The 20,686-nt window shown below is 36.5% G+C and overlaps 1 protein-coding gene across 3 annotated transcripts in view; it reads left to right on the top strand.

Annotated features, from left to right (window-relative positions):
• Positions 1-385: 385 nt before the first annotated feature.
• The window catches only part of SLC9A9 (solute carrier family 9 member A9), a 237,887-nt gene continuing 217,586 nt past the window's right edge, over positions 386-20,686 (top strand). The window contains exon 1 of one of the 3 annotated variants that reach the window (XM_069792259.1): positions 386-504. Coding sequence is in view for 2 of the 3 variants with exons in the window: in XM_069792260.1 (XP_069648361.1) it covers positions 19,545-19,719 (175 nt within the window). In the remaining variant the exon portion in view is untranslated. Of the gene's footprint in view, positions 505-19,213; positions 19,720-20,686 lie in introns of those variants that run through there. The other 2 variants (XM_069792260.1, XM_069792258.1) reach the window with 2 other exon arrangements.

Here is a 20,686-nt window from a genome sequence, read left to right as displayed (position 1 = left end):
TGTTTTGTAATTGACTGAAAGTTAATGACAGAACCTGAAGGTAACTGAAAGGTTGGTGCTTATTGGCCACACTGTGTTAGGAGACAGTGTGCTTTGGGTCTCCATACTGAAGTGGTTTATCCAGGAAAGTTTGCAGATTAATTACAGAGCAGCCTGATTTTGTGTCTGAGGTTCGACTTCAAGATCACAATCTGAAAATAGACAGTTTCTAGCATGTAACCGTGAAAATGAATAGAGCTGTATTTTGTAATTTGCAATCCAAAGAAACTTATTTCTAAGTATCTGAGGTCATAGGATTGAGAAGCAGTATTATAGAGTGCTATTTTATTAAAATGGCATGTCTTTCAAGTTCACAAATCATTCACATTTCAGAGCAAGTTTTGCAGCAGTCCTTATCAATCACCAATATATGAGAGAGAGAGAAGAAAAAAGGAAATGGCCTCACCAAGTCAAAACATCAATAGTTTCATCCTCCGATTCTGAATCAATTCCTACAGAGACAAGGTCAGTTAAATTACATACTTTCTGTACTTTACTCCAGCTGACAATCTGCTGGTTATAATGCAAGAACACAAGGGCTCAAATAGATTTTTCTGACATGGTGTGCCATCTGGCACAAAGCAGTCTTACAAATGCTGCTTCCCTGCTCTGCTTTTGCAGATCTAGTGATGGCATAATTGTAAGGCCTGTCAGTTTTCAGTAGCAAAGTTAGCTTAATGCAGTCTATCTGTAGGTATCGCTGTTGCCAGATGCAAATGTTTCATGGTCCCAACTTAAAGATGTAATTATATTTCCATGCAGAAAAATTCTCCAACTTTAGAAGCACAGTTGAAAGTGTAGCAGGATTAAAACAAGAAGCAGGGAATTATATCTGTGACTGGTTGGTATATTGGTGCTTAATGGAATAACACATTAGGTAGCAAATGAGTTATTTCACTGTTATGGGGCCAAACTGTGATCTCATTTCCTCAGATGCAAGAGATGAGAACCTGCTTTTAACAAATGAAGCAGTAACAGAATGAACTATCATTGCAGTAGTGCTGCTTAAGTGTTCCCAAGCAGCACTATCAGTACATCTCACTACTGAGGCAAGGATGCGTGTCTTTGTAACTTTGATTTCATAACATTCTGAATGATGATAGAATGTGTGGTAACGTTGTGATGCTGCACAGATGGTGACTGGTATAAACTCTTTCATTTGTGACCCAACTCAGAATTCAGCCTTAGGTCTCCAGCAGGGACAGGACAGTAAACCAACTCACTGTGACAGTTTTTTTTATTTTAATGAAATTTTTAAAGGTCTGGCTAAATGCTGCTGTTACTGATGAAAATCTTGTTTCCTAGACATTAATGCTACAAGGAAAAAAAGACTGCAGGGTTTATAGTAAAAGCATCATTGTATTCAGATATGCTGAACAGCCAGGTCTGCAGTTCTGAAGAACACCTTTTAACACAAAGATTCCATCATATTTTTTCCACACTTATTTACGTGTGGCACTAAATGGTGTTGATTTCATCTTCCTCAGTATACTCTTCAGTGTTCAAGTTAACAGAAGGCTCTCCTTCAACCTATTTATGATATAATATTGTTCAGTGGAGTCAATATACATTTCACACTGTAGAGGTACACAAAAAAATTGTTGCTTGTTTTAACATTTAACAGCCTTGCATTTAACAGCCATAATTTTGCACTCCTACAGTTCAACTGTAGGTACAAAACACTTCTGAAAAATTAGAGAAAGCTATTTCATGTGTTTCTGATTTACCTACTCTGTCTTAAACTGAAGCAAAGACAATTGTTACTGCAGATTTACAGGACAAATGAAAACATCACCCAAAGCATTGATTATAACATGGGATTTTCTAATTTCCCAGAAGATTCCATAGCTTTGCAGAAGTGACAAGGCCCATATCTGAACAGATATTTTTTGGTATGTCACTGTAATCCTTTGCTGTTTAGACTGGCAAGATTCCAGCTTTCTGTGATTCTGCAGTTTTAGAAATGCCATTCTCCCATGGAAACCTCTCTGCACTGTGGAAGTAACTTTGAAATAGAGGCCCATGAGTTCCACTCCATAGTTTAGTGCATAGAGAACAAAGACACATTGGTTTTCTGTAAATGGGATTGAAATGGAGGGCAGCGTTGGAAAAAAAACATGTCTTCTGTATAGCTATTGGCAGCTTTTCTTCAATAGCATATCAAAATAAAGGATTGTGCATGGTGGCATCAAAATATTAAGCCCCTATATAGCTGGATATGTTCCTTTAGGAAAATGCCTGAATTACTTGGCAATTCATAATAACACTAATGAACATTTGTATAATAACTATTCAGGGATCCCAAAATCATTCAGTAACATGAGTAAATTAAATCTCACAAGAAGACATAAATGATAACATCCCTACAGGAAGTGCATGGCAAAGTAAGGCAAGGAATTCAGATGTCCCGTCTCTCAGCTCTGGGCTTTAGAAGAAGTAGACTTCATCAGTTCTACATTTTTTGTTAGCAATTTTCACTCTGAGTTTGTCATATCAAAAAGATCTATTTCTGGGGAAAAAAAAGGGGGGGGGGGGGGCATTATAGCCCCTGAGATAGTCATGCTAGGTTTAGAGAGGAAATAAAAACCCCAGAGGAGGTTTTGAGAAGTGGCTTCCTAAGACCTTTGCGCTCTGGGACAGCATATTAGCTGAATTTGCCTGTCCTTCCTGTCTGAGTTGTCTTAAAAGACAAAATGACTGCCCTGGAGGAAATGGTTTCTGCCTCTTCATGAAAGAGGGATGGGGCCAGTTCCCAGTTTCTTTGTAGATATACTACCATGAGCTGTAACAGTTGTCCAGTATCTCAGGAAGAGCAAGATGGAAAAATACACGGTGACCTGTTCAAAAGTAGTTCAATTTCAGAAGCCCTTTTACATTTTCCTTCACAATTGCTTAATCACTGACTGTTTTGTTGTTGTTGTTTGGTTGGTTGGGTTGGGTTTTTTGGTTTGTTTTGGTTTTTTTTAAGGAAAGCCTCCTTTTTTGCTCGCCTTGAGCAGATCTTGTGAAATGGAGTGGGAGGAAAAAAAAATTGCTATTTACAAAAACCAACATTTTAAAATATTATTTAAGAAATAAATCTCTTTTTCCCCATTAAGTAACACTGTATTGACTTCTATTTGCTTTTCAACAGAAACTCAAAGAATGGTATTGCTAGCAACTTTTGCTTGCTAATATGAATGCTGGAAACAAAATCCATTATTTACAGTACTTTTGAAAATGTTATCTCACTTACATGAAGATGTTTGGACAATTTAAAGTAATTTCAATGCTTCCTTAGGACAAAGCATATACTCTACTTAATCATTTTAGGTAGTATTTTCAGAAATAGAGGCCTGAAGTGTCTAAATTTATATGTAAAAATATGAAATGGGATTTATTTTTATAATTATTCCAGGTAGAATGGCAGAACTGAAGTAACATGTAGTGAATTGCTTGTTTTTATGGCAGTATCACCTTTATGAACTGCAAAACAAATGTGTCTGCATTAGATTTAGATTGCATAGAAACAAAAAGCCAAGCGGAAGCAGAATAACAATAATTTATGGCTGAGCAGATGACTAATCAGGCTAACTCTAGATTTGATTCCAGAGCAAAAGTTCTGTTTAAAATACATTGTTTATCTGGCTAGCTATTCTTATGGTCCCTCCCATCCATTTCAAATGAGTGATAAATTTGAGGATTGTCTCAAAGGGGTTCTTTCAATATCAGAAATTGTACTATTTTCCTTTATAAAATTACCACTTCATTAGAAATTCTAAAAATGTTAAGGAAGGACATATAAATTTGCCAATTCCCATTTGGTATGCAAATATTCCTCTATTTGCCTACTATGACTGCAATTCCGTTTAAGATGTGCTCTTATCATATCTTTTAAAATGCCATAAATCTTTTGAAATATCACACAAAAAGTTACGTGACCCACTTTTTTTTTTTTTTTATTAAAGCAGTTCAGTAAAAGGTTTTTCTCGGTGTACAATATTCCATTTTGGGGAGATGCTGAATGACATATATTAGTCAGTAACTTTAAATAATATATTAAAACATTTTTACTTACTTTTTTTCTAAAAAGTCTAGCTCTTATGTGAGATGTGAATTATTAAATTCCATGGAACTGATTTCTAGGGGGGATTTAGGAGGGGACTTTGAAATCTGAATTTTCTTTGGGAAAATACAACCTATTGTATTATCAGAATACTAACATACTCTCACATTTCTTCTACCATCTTAAAACATGAAAAATACCTATCATTATAAAACATTACAATATCCACATTCCAAAAATTTAATGTTATTTTTTTGAAATGCATAATTCCTATATAAAGGAACAACTCACAAAGCCAGATAATGGTATTTTCAGTTTCACTTCTTTTAAAACCCCTAAAAATTAATTAGTATGCAAGATGTAAATGTAACCCAAGAAATTTCTTTCCGAGCCAGTAACTGACCTTTTGCTCACCTATATTGTGTCTTTCCACAAAAGGCTGTATTCGAAACCAGACTTAACAAATACTCAAACAAAATAGCCTGTGGTTCACTGGCAGAGTCTTCCACATTAACTCAACCTGTCAAACATGTTTCATGATGTAATATATCCCATTTAACACCCTCAAAAGACCCTGTTTTTTCCCATATGGAGTGCTGTGGAATATATGAAGAACTACATCCAAAGGCTATTTCTCTATAGATTTTTAGAAGGTGGGAAGAAGACAGAAGCAACAAGAAGAGGAGTGCTGAATCTTTATGACTGTTGCATCTCCAAACCCAGTAAAATCCAGCTGGTCGGGAAGCTGCAACTTTTCCTGTTTTCCAAGACCAGTTCAGTTCACTCCACTTTGGAGTGACAGAATATGTGGACGGAAAGAAGTTCTGGGGTTTGCTGCTACTAAAACAAACAAACAAAAGGATTGCTGTGAGACATTGATCTAACAATCCCTTATTTATGGCTCTTCTCATTTTAGAGAATCGTGGTTCTGGTAGGTGAGGACCTATCCTGCTATCTTCTGTACACCTTGTTATGGAGGCACGCACAATCAAATCCAACAGGTGTTAAAACTCAGATTTATTCTTCAGCAAAAGTTAGTTAGAAGTCTGGTAACATTTTATAAGACCACAGGCTCAATGATGTAAAGAGAATTAATACGACACAGCCGACTTGAGAATCCCCAAGATTTAAAGTGATGACTCAAAATGCACATATCACTCACCTAAAAGCTGAGGGCTCTCTCCCTCGAGCAGTTACCTCGGGCGGTGCCCGACCCGAGGGGGAGTCCCCGACTGCAGACCCGCTGCTCCGAGGAGGACTGATTCCTACACGTCCTCCGGCAGGACCCCGTTTGTACCCCTGTCGAATCTGACCCGTGGGCGTTTTAATCCCTATTGGCCAAGAAGGTCGCCTCAGTGTACCCAGCACGTCTCAATTGGTCCGTTCAACTTTCAACCTCCGGCCTGGCCTCTAGGGTTTGGGGGTTTTTTTCTCTTCTCCCTGTCTGTAGAAGTTTCATTTCCTGCGGGGGGGGGCGTACTGCCACACACCTGGAGGGCTTTACTCAGCAGGTAGACTGTTACACATGGTGGAGAGAACAGTCTTCATGGAAGAATTCAAGCTGTGCTCCAGAGGAGAGAATTCAAGCAACAACAATATGTAAATCTATGTTCAACACCCTTTTTCTTTCTTTTTGCTAAAGCTGCCTTATAAGGAGCAAGTGTTTCTCCTGGCCTACATCCAATGGAGATGGAAGAAGACTAGCAAGAGAGGGGACAACAAGGTGGATAAAGAACACTGCGAGCAGCAAGTCTGAGAACAAAGCAGCAATACCACAAGTGCTGGCTCAGCTTGAATAACCTCCTACCACTTTCTGTCTGGGATACTTAGCCGATTTCTCCTAAAATTATTTCCTTTTACTTTTAAGGATGTTGAGAAGCTATGCTGTTTTTCCTAAGAAGCACCTAAGCTGTGAGAGACATGAACATCCACAGAAGTCTCAGTGTCCTGGAAGCACACTGGTTAATCAGTTAAGCACTTAAGGAACGCTTGCCAGAACAACACATGTGATTTCAAGACACACAAATCTAGCTTTGTTCCAAGCCTTTGGTAAACTGGGATGGTGAGCCCCTGTAGTTATTCTCCCTACCAGTGCCAGAGAACTGCTGTAAGTTTTAATATGGGGCATGGATGGAAAGAACATCCTCAAGTAGGGAATTAGTATCTCTTCTCCCTCAGATACCAACAGACATAGCTTTAAGCTTGTTTGTTGCTCATTTCAGATAGTGTATTCTTGCTAGAGGGATATGGAAAATAATATCTCTCTTCAAATACCAGAATATAGTTTGTCCATAAATCATACAAGAATGCACTAGGCATCCAAGCAGAGTATGTGAATAATCCAAAATACATTGTGTATGCTTGTTAGAAGACAGGACAAAATTCTTCACGTGCCTTAGAAATGGAACAGATTAGTCAGTACATAATTCATAAAGCTTTTTCCTGCAAAGCAGAAAATCTCATCAAAATTAGTGGTCCCCAAGAATTTTCAGTATTTCAGTCTCCTGTGTCTCCCATAACAGACTGGTGGAAAATGTCCGTGTAATGCCTAAGAAAGTGAAACTTCAGCAACAAAACCAATAGTTCTAATCTTATTCTGTGACCAGCCTGAAAAACGAATGAAAATGCAGGACTCACCATATGATGCTTTGAGTACGATGGAATTTATGGATAACTTTTGAATTTCAGCTCTACATTGTAAATGTTTTTTTTATATATATATATATATATATAACTTCTTCAAAATGGTTCACTTCACTTAATTTGGACACTGTACTTGTTTGCTTCCTCTCTTCTCTACCTGCAACTTAAAGACCCAGAAAAAAAAACAGCAAGGCATTGAGCAATTTGGAGCCTGATCTAAGACTGGCTCAGACTTTGGACCAGATGAGCCCCTGAAGTCCCTTCAAATCTGAATTATTATTTCATTCTGATTTTATGATGCTAAATCAATCAGAAATTCCAAAAGATAATTGCACAGGATTCATAATAGACAGTTGTTAACAATTCATGAGTCTCTATCCACGGAAAACCTAGCATGTGTAAATAGCAAGAACAACCAGTTTGCCCAACAGGCTAGTATCAAAACAAAGAAATGCCTAATACAGACTTTGATCATCAGATGAGACTGATCACCAGAGGAGTACGGAATTCATAAGAGAGGATTTTTTTCATTATTTATTTCAGGAATCTTCCACAGCTTATCTTTGGAAAGCAGAAGAGAGAGAAAGAAATGACTGCTGTTGCAAGAAGAAATGCCAAATCTTGAGGAAATTATATGAAGAGAGAGGAAAGATAAGTGAGCCTGGATTCCCTCAGAGTCTTGGCCTGGGTCCAGAAAAATTGCTATAGAGCAGTAAGCACACCAAAAGCATGGGAGTGCACACAGAGTTCTGGTGTTCTGCCTGAATCTGACAGTACCTAGGGAGTGACTCTAGTAGAAATCTATACAGAATGTATGCTGATACAAGGTGTGATTTGTGGAAGACTTCAGTTTTTCTGTTGTAATGGCAGTGTTTCTCCATCCCATACTTTTCCCTTAGCAAATGAAAAACTCCACTGTGATCATTTTGGCCTAGATCTTTAGAAAGGGATCAATGGTAGTTATTTCAGGTGCTTTCATGATTGTTTTTTATCTATTCCTGACTGCTTAAAATGAGCAGATTTTCATACAAAATATGCATGGTAGAAGTCTGTAAAAGGACTTCCAAGTTTTTTAATTTTGCAGCAGCTGTTGAAGTGGGCATGTCAGAGTTCTTATTCTGAGCATGCTGAAAATTAGACATTTTATAATCTTGCCTGTAACTTAGACTTTATTGAGGGGATCAAGGGGAAGAACTTCTGTTCTTCTGACACACATTCACAGCAGATTTCCACATAGCTTCACAAAAAACAGGATAAACAGGAGAACAGTAATGAGTTCCTGAAAAGGCCTCCAGATGAAGGAACAAGTGACTACAACAGTCATAATATATGATAAGTTGGGTATAACCTAGCAAAACAAACATAAGTGGAAGGGCATATCAAATATAGCGCTTTCCAATCTCAACTTGTACTAGAACTGGATTCTCACAACTTTAAAACTATCTCCAGGATACCTTAAATAGAACAGAAATAGCTCAAAGGCAAAGTTGGCTTTAAGACATTCTTCAGAGGTCATTCCTATAGTGTCAAAAAAAAATTCAGGGAGACTGCCAAGAAATAATGGCCTTTGGAAGAACAGCATTATATCTACCTTTTCAGTAGGGATACCCCTTCTGTGATGTGAAGATATTTCCTTGAAAATGTTTACTCTTTTGTCACTGTTTCCACAAAGCAACAACAGGGAAACATTTCTCCTTGAAGAAAAACAAATGATCTAAGAATTTTAAAGATGACATTTTTGTTTGACAATTCCTCTCTTTAAAAGAATACACACACACCCCCAAGGACCATGATATTTTTGATCTGAGAATTGACTATTTCTATAATATTCCAAAAGAGATTATCATTTAAGTCAGTCTTTCCTAAAATACAGTCACAGACATGCAAGTTTTGTTACCAGGTTCAGATGTTACTAACTGAATGAAACCATACTCTGTTTGCTGCTGTGCTGAAAGTAGATTCCTTTTGTTATTTATGCACATGGGAGTTTAGGACCAAACTGTGGTCTCACTGAAATTAATGGCAAAACTCCCACTGACTTCAATTAGAACAGGATTTGGCTCACAGTCTCATTACTGAGCATAACAATTAAAAGAATTGTATTGCTGTGTAAAAGGGCACGAACCATGTAGCATATTTCATTGAACCCATAGCCAACAGTCATTGCTATAGCAACTGAGGTTCTAACAAAGGTAGTCACTGTCTCTGTAATCATCAGGTGTCTCTATAGCAACTAGAGTTTCCAGAGAACAAGAGAAAAATATTCGAAAACCGTTAGTTGGAAGAAAAGAGGTCTGTGAATAAGAAGGTTGGAACCAAAAGCAACATAAGGGTAAAACATGGCTCAGAGTGAAGAGAAATGATTGTCCAGAACCTATGCAGACAATGGCAAAGGAGGAAAGAGCACAGGCCAAGGGCTAGACTGGAGATGGGAAAGGGAGCGGTTGAGGCTTTCCCTTGGGTAAGGGAAGCAATATGGCACTCCAGACAGATATTCCCACATCTAAAATAGTTATGTTTTGGACATAATTCTCTTATATTTAAGATTGGTTACTACAGGAGAGAAGCAGGGTTGTACCTTGTCTGCAATAGGAGTTTAAGTCCACTGGGATTTTCAAAAGCACCTGCCTGCACTTCTTGTGCCTACATTTCTTGAAACGCTGCTGCTGCTACCACTGTGCAATTATGTAGAAATGTTGGTTAACTGATCTTAATGTTTCTTATTTACAAGTTTTTAAACAGTGTTCAAGTGAAAAAAGGAACAGCTGCTGTTTGGATACTGATAGAGATGAAAACAGCATTGCTCATCATAGGTCTATTTTAGTAAAATATGTTTTTAGGCTCTCAGGTAGGAAGATAGTAGGGTTATCTTCACATAAGAAAGGTCAGCGTATGTAAACATAAGCCCCCGCCAAAAAAATATTTTAATGATATTGGTCAACCTATAAAATAACAATTTTGGCCTAATCCGATACCTACGGACCTCAGGGAGGTCTGAATTTGGGTGAGATGTTTAATTTAATTAGGAGTTTGCCAAAATGGTCATGTTCACGGACTAAAAATAATTCAGTTGGACCAGCATGCTTCCTTTGAAAACGAAGTCACAAAACTAATTATATATTCCAAACAGGGTCTTATCCTGTATACTGATGCATGTTTCTTACGTAAACCAAACCCCCTGTCTTTAACCTAAAGAACTGATATAAGAGTCAGTACTGCTAAAGTCAGATTTTTGTTTCACGTGTAAAGAGAGCCCTCTAGTGGAATATACTTTCAGATTCGACTCATGAAAAAGAATAGTCCATGTCATTTAAGTGAGTTAAATCAGGTTTTTCCTACTTTCCTTAGTACCATTTTGTTGCAACACAGTAAAATGTAATATAATTTGTATCTGAAACAGAAGTCACCAAATGACATACTGTTGAACAACGTACCTGAGAAAAACAAAAATCACCGTAGCAATATATGTTGTCAGGCAGCTTTTTTTTTTTTTTTTTTTAAGATTTAAATGTCAGCTACAGTCAGGATGTTTGCTCCTGTAGCATGCCAGTCATGGATTCGGTTGCATTTCTGTAGTTGCTGTATACCCAACACAATTGAACCCATGACGTGATATCACTGTTTATATGAAGGGTGGGATTTTATTAATGTCAGCAGCCTAGGAGAGCTGACTAATCTTCAAAGATAGCTGCCTCAAAGCACAAGAACCTCGCAACATGCAGAAAGTCAAGCAACCATGGCAGAAGGCCAGTGTGGATGAAGAAGGAACACCTGGCTGAGCTCAAATGGGGAAAGGAAGCACAACCAAGGTGGAAGCAGGAACAGGCAACCCAGGAGGAATATAGAGACATTGCCTGAGCATACAGAGAAATGCTTAAACAGTTGGAGTTGAAACTTGCTAAGGATTTATGGAAAAGGGCTTCTATAAGTACATTGGCAGCAAAAGTGGCTGTTGAAACTGTAGACCCATGGCTCAGTGGGGCAGAGAAACTAATGACAAAGGACATGGAAAAGACAAAGGTATTCAATGACCTCTTTGCCTCAGTTTTTACGGGTAAGGTTTGCCTTCACACCTCCCAGCCTGCAGCAGTCTGTGGGACTGGTGCATTACTTGCATTATAGGAAACTAAACTTAAATCAGTGAATATGCACAAGTCCAAGGTTCCATAAATTGAATGTGAGTCAGCAGTGTGCTACAGTCCTTCCAAAAATGGACTGCCTGAGATAAGAAGCAAATCAACCTTTATGTGTGCTGAGATTTCAGTGGATGAACATTACATTTCATAGTGAACCCCTCTCCCCTTTTTAGCTCCCCATAGTAGTCTCCCACCAGGAAACTATAATGTAAAAATTATCTTTACAATTGACATCTTTAAGTTAAATCTTGCTATCCAGGCTCTTTTTCAGTTTAGTAAAATATATTTAAAAAAAACCAAAAAACAAAACAGTAGGGCAGCAGTTCAAGCTGAAAATGAACATTAAACCCACAGAAGTAATCTTGGAAATATCTCCTTCATGATCCTGACATTTAATAATGTGGATTAATTTAAACTGTATAAATAGGTAATATCAGTTTCTTAGAATTTCATAAGAATTCATCTTAGTTCTGAACCTATTGGCTAAAACTGTCTAAAACAGAGCAGACCAACTGTACTTTGATAACTCATAGAAGCAAACTGTTCTCTCTTTCAGAGCTTCAATTTCTCCAGAAGTGCTGGCATTTCTGTCTTCTTAGGCAGAAAAATGCACATGAGCATTTCTACTCTCTCCTAATTGAAATTGATTTGTAAAGTTTGGTTCCAGCATGATGAGTACAGTGTGTTGAGCTGGTCGTTACATCACAGGGTACATTGAATTCTTTGGTGCTCAAAAGAGAGAAAAGATTTTCCTGTGTTGATACAATGCCTGGAGACAGTGATGTATGAGCAGAAATATCACAACTCTCTTGCAAGATTAAAAGTCCAGTTCCACTCAACTCAATGTATATTCATAGTAATTAGTATTGTATTTTGATTAGGCAGTAAAACAGGCTCTGAACCAAGGAGGAAAAAAACCCAAACCAAACCAGACTGCCTTCTGGATAGAAAGATGTATTCCAGTAAGCAGAAATTTTTAAAGCTAATTTTTGGCTAAGAGTAAGAGCTGTAACATACTAGATATATAGATTATGTGGACTTATTTCTGTCACTAGAGACTCTGTGACCCATGTAGGTAGAATACCAGCAATACCAAATAAGCAATAGTAAAACCAGAGTCCGACCTCAGGAAAAAAGACAGGACAAGATCAAGAGCAACCAGCAAATAAATTGATTTCATAGGAAGGCTCTTCTATGCAGTAGAAGAACAGATTTCATAATATGTTGAGGCCTGCCAGTTATAAACTGACACTTAGCCCACCACTGTAGGCTTAGTGGCCTTAGCCACCTGAAGTGGCCTTAGCCCACAGGATTTCATAGGCAGTTTTGTATCAGAACAGGAGCTAGCAAGGCAGATCTTCTTGACTGGAATGGATTAGAGAAGGATAACCAGTTGTGATCCCACTAATCCTGTTCCAGTCTGTCTGGGTATTTTAGGCAAGTGAGCTGTGACAGAACATTTGTAATCTGTGCACTGGCAATGTGGCTGATGTCTCAGTTTCAGAGTTGGTTTTGGTTGGTTTTTTATTTACATATATAGATGTGCTCATTTTCAATGCTTGTTTTTACTTTTGGCTGTACTTTTCCTATGCTTGCATAATTGCCAGCCTTGATAAAGCATTGTCTCTTTGCTTGGAATGCCCACTAACTATAATTACTATAATTAATTACAATTTTTACATTGTGCTCCTTTTCTGACTTTATATTTTCCAAGAGGAGAATCTCTACTGATTTACAAGACTCCTCTTGCTTTCTATTTGATCTTGATAGTTTCTGTAAGAGCAGACTTCTACATCTGCCAAACTAAGTGAGGAAAGGATTATTGTTCTGTGAAATTCATGAAGTAGAGCTGATAAGGTGAACATAGAAAATAAGCAAGACTGCTACTTCTTGTTCATAAAAATGACATGCCAAGGGAGATGAAGCAAATATTACTTGCAGTAAGAGTGTGGTATTATTTTAGCTCTGCCTTTGGCCTGTTAAATAATATTCAAAATATCTTCCCTGTGAAAACTTTCTTCATTCACCTGGTAGCCTGTTCTGAAAACCAAAATGTAACTTTTTATGTTATCCAGATCCCTTCCTTCTTGATTTATCATCTGTTATCAATATTGCAAATATGATGCAGCTGCTGCAAAACATTGTTGATCCGATCTGCAATCCAACCAAAACTTGGAGAGAAGTTATTCCTCTTAGGAGGGGAAATTGATGAGGGGCCAGGATACCACTGAAAACGTAGTTACATATAAGAACATGGAAAGACCTGAGCACAGAAAGAATCAAACAGATTATCCGGTCACATTGCCAACAGTTTTTCAAATGAGATCTTACTTCAAGCACTGATAAGGTTTTCTGAGGCCATACTGTGTTTCTGTGTATTTTTCATAGATGGCTCTACTTTTTCAGTAGAGCTGCTTCTCTCCTACCCTCATCCTTTTTTTTCCAGAACTGTACTTAGCAAAACATTCCTGAAGAAACACCAGAGAGGCAATTTGGTTTAATTTAGCTCAAGAGGTATCTGATTCTCTGTACCTATTTTTCTAATAAAATAATATGGCATACAGAGAATAACAATACAGTCATACCATTCATCACAAAACATAACAAAACTAATTGGATTGAAACTTTTAATACAGGCTTTTTTATTACTTATATGTTTCACATTAGCTATTCTCCGTGTATGACCCTGAACATCTGGGGCATCCTTCTGAGTAACCTATACATGCCAAAATGTCATCAGATTATTAAAAGCAAAAAAAACCCATTCTTAAGGTCCTGTACCAGTTAGTTCCAGTATATTTCCCCCAGTAACACATGTATAAAATACCCACTTGCAAACATGTTGCATCAGAGAGTTAGCTTGCCTGAATCATTATATCTTCATATTTTTTGCGTATTTCAGATAGTGTATAGCAATAATATAGTAGTGAACTCTTATGTGGATTGCTGCAGCTGAACATCTGGCCCACTTAGAAAATATTAGTAACTTAAAAATCAGATATGAAAATGTTGTTTCTCTATGTCCTCAACCATTATGATATTTTTCAAATGCCATATCTGATACAGAAGGAATAGGAAATAAGCACCAGTTCCTATTTGTAAAGGAAACTTAAAATAACTAAGTGAATGCCAAAAGCTGATACTAAGATTACCTTTTATTCAAATAGCACTTTTTATGCAATGATCTCAGACCATTTACAAATATTAATGAATTCCTAAAAAGCCTTGTGAATGATGTAAACATTGCTATTCCTAATCCTAAAATTAGAAAGCATTTTACTATCTGTAAGGAATCAAGCTAAGGCAATGGTATTCTACAGATATAAATTGTGGCAATTAGCTAAAAACAAGTAGCCTGTGTTTTGTAGAAAAAAAAACAAAACAGGCTACCTCTTGTTTTTTAGCATTTCTTCATAGTGAATGAATGATGACCTTGAATTAGAAAGGTTAGAAAGAAAAATGGTTACTTTTGGTAAACGTGTTGTCAAATAGGAAACAACCATGTTGTGAGACACCTGATATTTTTCAGCTGTATACGCAGAGATATTTTTCTCTGTATTAAAAAAAAAAAATATTCTCTCTGAGCCCAGGCCCTTAGCACAGATCACCTGATGAAAAGTATTTGCATGTTTCTAGTCTCTGTTACTCAGTCACTAAAAAAGTCTGCAACATCAGCTTTCTACTTGCTAGCACAGCACAAGAATTTCTTCCAAGATCTACCTGTGGATAAACTTATACTGCTTCAACATGGCCATTTTAAATACCTGATTCTTTAGAAGCTTCATGAACATTAGTACTTATTGTTCACTCATGAGCCTATTTTACCTCCTTCCCCCAAAATGTAAGATTAACTCAATATGTGGAAAAGAGGTCCACTGATGCAAACCTGTATTAATTTCTTTAGAACAGTACAGTACAAATACATACTAAGAATGCTAAACTGTTCTGGTTGGAGGGGAACAGAACTTTGTTAATATCATTAGGACAAAGTCCCTGGAAAATTACTATCTATGATAAATCTTTCATCAAGATAGAATCCACATAAATTATGAATTTCATTTAGAAAGGAAAAAAACCCAAAAACTTAATACATAATTTGGAGAAATACCTTTGACCAGGAATCAGAAATCTTATGTGTTGGTTGGAATTCACAGAGAATGCTCTATGCACCAAATGAAATGGAAGATTGAAAATATTGACCAAAAAGCCATTTGAAGAAATTTAGAATGTAAAAAGGAGAAAAACCAACAACATGGAGTTAAAAAAAAAAAGTAGATTTTATAATTTTTTGTGGAAGATAAATGCTTAGTTTCAAATAATCAAAATTTATCTTTAAACAAAAAGAAAAGAAAACGTTTGTTTGGCATAATGGACACACAAGCTAAAAATTCTGTGAGTGCCAGTTGCAGACAGGGATACAATTATAGAATTAGACAAGTGTACATGGCTCTGTGAAGGATTAATACAATGTTTGAGAACGTGAAGAAAAACAACAGTTTTGGATGTCATTTCTGGATTCCTGATAAGCAGCACTATGATGGGTGGCTATGTCTGGAAAGCTGATTTAAAATTGTCTTGCATCTCTGAGAGGAAAGCAATACCTAAAAGCCCAATCCTGTAACACGATGAATGCTATTTAGAACCAAATCTCCCCAAAATTATATAAGGAGCTGAGCTGAGTCTTTAGCAGAATTTAAGCCCCAAGTCTAACACCTGCAAGCCTAAAACTTTCATTCACCTAATGGAAAACTCTGATTACAATGGTTCCCTAGTGTCTAGTGTTGTACTTCTGTGCATGAAGGAAAGCATTCAAAAAAATCACTTGCTGAACTCAGAGTGTATGGAGGAACAGAACTGTTTAGCCTAGTGTTTAAAGCCATTATCCGCAAGAAGTAAAAAAACAATTCACATCATTTCTCCCAACTTTTTTGTGGCTATCACAGATATTCCAACAGTTTAAAGAGAGAGGTTTGGTCTCAGCATCCAAAACTATGGTTATATATCCTCAAAGTCTGCCTTGAAATATTTAGCTATTTTCTGTAGAGGTGTGGGGGGTTTTTTCTACTAAAGTAATTCACTTCTATGCAACCCAGAATGTGGAAGCAGTTAAAGTGATAGAATACGTAATTTATCCCTCATCCATTACAGCAATAAGCTCTTGAACTATAAGCATCTTTTTATTATGCCAACATTAAGGAAATATACCCCTTTAACTATCAGTAAAGAAAAAGGTTGTTATGTGTCTAGATTAATTTGTTAAGTCCAAAACCTATTCAGTAAGTGAGGCTTGAATCAGTGACTTAACTGACTTAAGCACACGCTGAAAAGTTTGTAGAGCTGGGACATGCAGTCTTACTTTTCAGATAGAGTCTTTTTTAAAGCTCTTACGTTGTTAAGATTCAAACTTCAGAATCTTATAACCTACCAAAAAAGTAAATCTTGGAACAAGCCTGTGATTTTTAGTTCAGTAGAAACAAAAGAACAAACAAAACCAGTTAAACAAACATAAACACCCCAACATTTTCCCAACAAAGACAAGGTTTTGTGATGTCTGAAGCAAGATTACTAGTGCCTAAATTTTTATTCCTGAGGACAAAGATGTTTTCTGAGCAAAACTTTTCCTGACACAGGTGTCTTTTCTTACATAAAAGTCTGAAAATGCCTTCAGAGCTTCTCTAAAAGGAAAAAAAACCACTAAACACCATTCTCTCTGATGACCTTATAATTCTTTCTAAAACAGTTTCACACACGGAAACATGACTGATTAACCACTACACAGTTTAATTATTTTCACAGTGTGTCCATTTTTTAGAAAATTCCTCCTGAACAAAGTCAGGTCTTGGGTTATCTAACCACCATGTAAGTTAGATTTTTGGGTTTTCCCCTTGAATTATAATTTTCCATATAAACGAGCAAAAAAAAACCCCAAAACCACCACACTTAAAATCTCTATGTCAAATTCTTTACTGGGGAATCAAAGCCAGGGAAACTGTACTACTTTTTGCCCACTAATATATTGCCTAGCAATTTGTACTGTATATGTGATAGCATATTAATATTTTTCTCAGGATGTTCAATACACTTTAAAATACTTCATATTAAAAGAGAGTGCAAAAGCCTGGAAAATAAAGAATTCAAGTTGTTTATGCAATATAAATTCTTTCCCCTTTGCTCCTAAGCAATATACCTTTTATTAATATGATCACATACTGTTTTTTTTAATGTAACTGATGTGACTAGTATGCAAATGGATAGCACACAGAGAAAAAATAACTCAGAAATTTCCATCATTTCCACCTCCTGTTATGGGTCAATAAATTAAAATACGTTTATTATCCAAATCTGATACTAAATCTAAAATTACTTGTTTCCATTTAAGCTCTGGCATAGTGCAAATCGCTATAGCATGTGATCATTTCACAAACATGCATCAGATTATCTTGTGAAATAGGGCAGAATTACAACCCTATTTTGCAAAAGGGGAAATGCAGCTTTGGGAAATTTAACACGCATTTCAAATATTTCATACTGCAACTGCTCTAGCAGTAAGACTGAGGAACTCCTTGTTGTCTGGTGAGACATACGGGTTTAGGTAAATTCAAACAGAAAAGGGAATTGAACCTGGCCTCCCAAATCTGAGGTGAGTAGTCTAATCACTGAGATTCTCAGTATAAAATGACCTCCTTTCACTGTTTTCTGCTTCTTTTCCATTGATTCTATTATAAGCACCTGCAAATTACCTATTTGACAAGGGTAGCAAGGAACTCTGGTTTTCATAATAAATAAATCTTTGTTTTTCATTGTGATAGATACTGAATGTGGTTATTTTCAAATTATTTTTGTTTTGCTTTTGATACTTGCACATTGGAGATGGATGATCAGTCTCACAACGTTAAGGTCACTGTCATTTCTAAACTGTGAATATGATATCCAAATCAAGCCTTCATTTTTATTTTTCTCCTTTATAAAAGTTATAATCCTTGGCTATGTAACTAACATTTTAAAAAGAGTTGCATCAGTTGTATAATGAAATTGCTACATCTAATTCCCTTACACATTATTTTGTCATTCAGAATACAGTAGTGAATAATTCTCAGAAAATACAGGTTAACATCAAAGTTTTATCCTTACTTGAAATTGAGTTGCATGGTTCATTAATTTGGGAAGTATCAGCTGCTTTTTGCCAACTTTTCATCTCACAGAGACTCCATGGATAATCAGTTCAGAAATACAGTTTTGACTTAAATAATCCTGACTATGTTTGCAAATTATCAGGTAAAATTACAAAATGAAAGAGAAAATGAGGGAAACACAAAGGAGAGAAGATAGTGAAACAGTGGAGAGGACAGACTAAAGCCAGTGATGGAGATTGAAAAAAAAAAATCTGGTTAAAAAAAAAACATTAATTAAAAAAAAATAGAAGGAAATTGCTTTCCATACAAAGTGAAAGAAAAATTAAAACTTCCAAAATGTGATGAAATTAGTTTACACAGAAGAAAGAATTGTTTGTCTACCAAGCAAAAATTATTTTAAAACATTGTAGATTGAAGCAATAGTGCTTTCTTAGGAACATTCATCTTGTAATGAGCTACAGCCCTGAAATTACTGAACGTATGGATATCTAGGTATTTCTATTTTATTCACCTTTGACAAATACCTGACTTTGAATGGGTTCTATACAGATTAGTTTGGCCCAAAATGTTTTGAAAAAAATACATTTTATGAGATTGTGACAAAAAATAATGAGAAGATTGTCCCTTTTTAATGAGAAGCAGAATCAGGGTTTTTTTTCTGATTAAGATGAGAGTTTATTTGGAATTCTCCAGTATAATAAATGTATTGCAGCCTTGGGCTCAGACAGAAAAGCTTCCATGAGTATTAGCTATAAATAGTAAGACAATTTCTACTGTTTTCCTGGCTTGAGTAATGTAAATGTAAACATGCAAACAGCAGAAATGATGGAAAGTAAATTCCACTGCATTTTATTCAGTTTGATGGGGGTTTTTAAGTGCTTTTAATTCTAGGTAATTGGACCCTTGCTTTTACAGAGATCTTTCAGTTTTCACACAGGATCAATATAAGTTCAAGGCCTACATCTTGAAATCCTTAATCATTGTTTTGTTTTCTTCTTCTGTCTTTGCACCATAGTAAAGTGCCACCTTTACTCTATGTTACTCACATTTAAAATTGGGAAAGAGGAAAGATTTTTAAACTTCCAAAATGTGGTGAAGGTTGCTATGCCATTCTTTTAACGTCATTTTTTTTTCACCTTAAACTATCAAGACAAAATATGATTTTTAGGATTCAGATTATGCTGTAAACTACAGGAACAAACATTATGAACACAGACTAAGTTTTACAACAGAATTTTAGAAACTGACAGAGCCCGAGCCTTGGAGGCGCTTTGTACATCTACAGCTGGAGCAAGTGCAGTCCAGCGATGCAACCTTAACATTAAAAATGAGACAGGGCAGCTTTAAGAGAGAAACAGGAAGCTGTAACTAGAATCCAGCTGAATTCTGAGCTGGGGCACTTTACCATGAGGCTGCAAATGAAACAGATGTGCTCGCTGTGAATTTCTGTAGGATCTGGACTTTTTGCACCAAAGGTGGTAACGCTTTCCTTCCTGCGATTTTTTTTTTTCTTTCTATTTTGCACATATTTTCCATAAAGGGAATGAAATGGAGAAGTTGAAGAAATATGTATCAGTGAAAGATGAAGATCAGTTTTACCATCAGGGAGCTGTGGAGTTGCTAGTCTTTAACTTTCTGCTCATTCTTACAATATTAACAATTTGGTTGTTTAAAAACCATCGATTCCGCTTTTTGCATGAAACTGGAGGAGCTATGCTTTATGGTGAGTATAAATTCAAGTGCCAGCTTAACATGGGACTAGTCGCATATTTATGATCAGGCACTTGAGATGAAGTGCTGACAAAGCTCAGAAAATGTGCTGAATGAAATATCATCAGCTCCATAACTGTACAGTAAAAGAATAATAATGTAATAGCATCTCTCATGAAGTAGAGAGAGGCTGAGTTCTTAAGGGAGCAACTATCATGAGCTGGCTATCCTCACGATGTGCGCGTTATGTTCCTCTGTGGGCAGACAGCCATTGCATGACACTTTGAGAGTTAGGGAGTTTACTGTTTTCAAAAGAGTGAAATGCCCTCAGTGAAAGAGACTGTTTAATTTGCTTATTTTCCATGCCTTTTTTTTAATAGCATTTGAGGGTGTTAGACTAAGGAGCCTTGTGGATACAGCCATGTTGTCTAATAAAGTTTAAACTATCTTGAGAGTTTTGTTTTTTCTCTGTGCCTTTGAAAAACATGCTATGAGGAATGCCTCTCTCAAGTCTTCTCTGAATGCTGTCATTGTACTGTAATTTCAGTTTGCCTGTCTAGTTCTAATCTTCTTTTAGGAAGTTTTGCAATATTGTGTATCACTTTAATGTAGAACTTTCTGCATTGTCCACTGATAAGTACTCACTAGTTTAATGGTATACACTTCATGTATAATGATTTCTCTTGTCATTCTCTCTTACTGTTGTTTCACTTTGAGAGAAGCCTGTGACTGCCATTTCTGTTACAATAAAACACCTACAGGAGGGTAACACTGTCAAAATGGAAGATAAAAATCAACAGCTCAATCATTAAGTATCTAAATGCCAGCCTGTTTTGACTCAGACTCATTCTATGCACATTACATATCCTAGCAGTGTAATACCCAAAACTGGTTTTGTTAAAATTGCATGTTCTGAAGAATATTTGTTTATCATGGCACACCGCACGCAAAGAACTCTGTAGAGGTTCAGCTGCAAGCCT

Source organism: Haliaeetus albicilla, chromosome 9 (genome assembly GCF_947461875.1).
Source record: "Haliaeetus albicilla chromosome 9, bHalAlb1.1, whole genome shotgun sequence".
Classification (NCBI taxonomy): domain Eukaryota; kingdom Metazoa; phylum Chordata; class Aves; order Accipitriformes; family Accipitridae; genus Haliaeetus; species Haliaeetus albicilla.
Note: the sequence above shows the minus strand (reverse complement) of the source record. Positions and strands in the feature narration are given on the sequence as shown.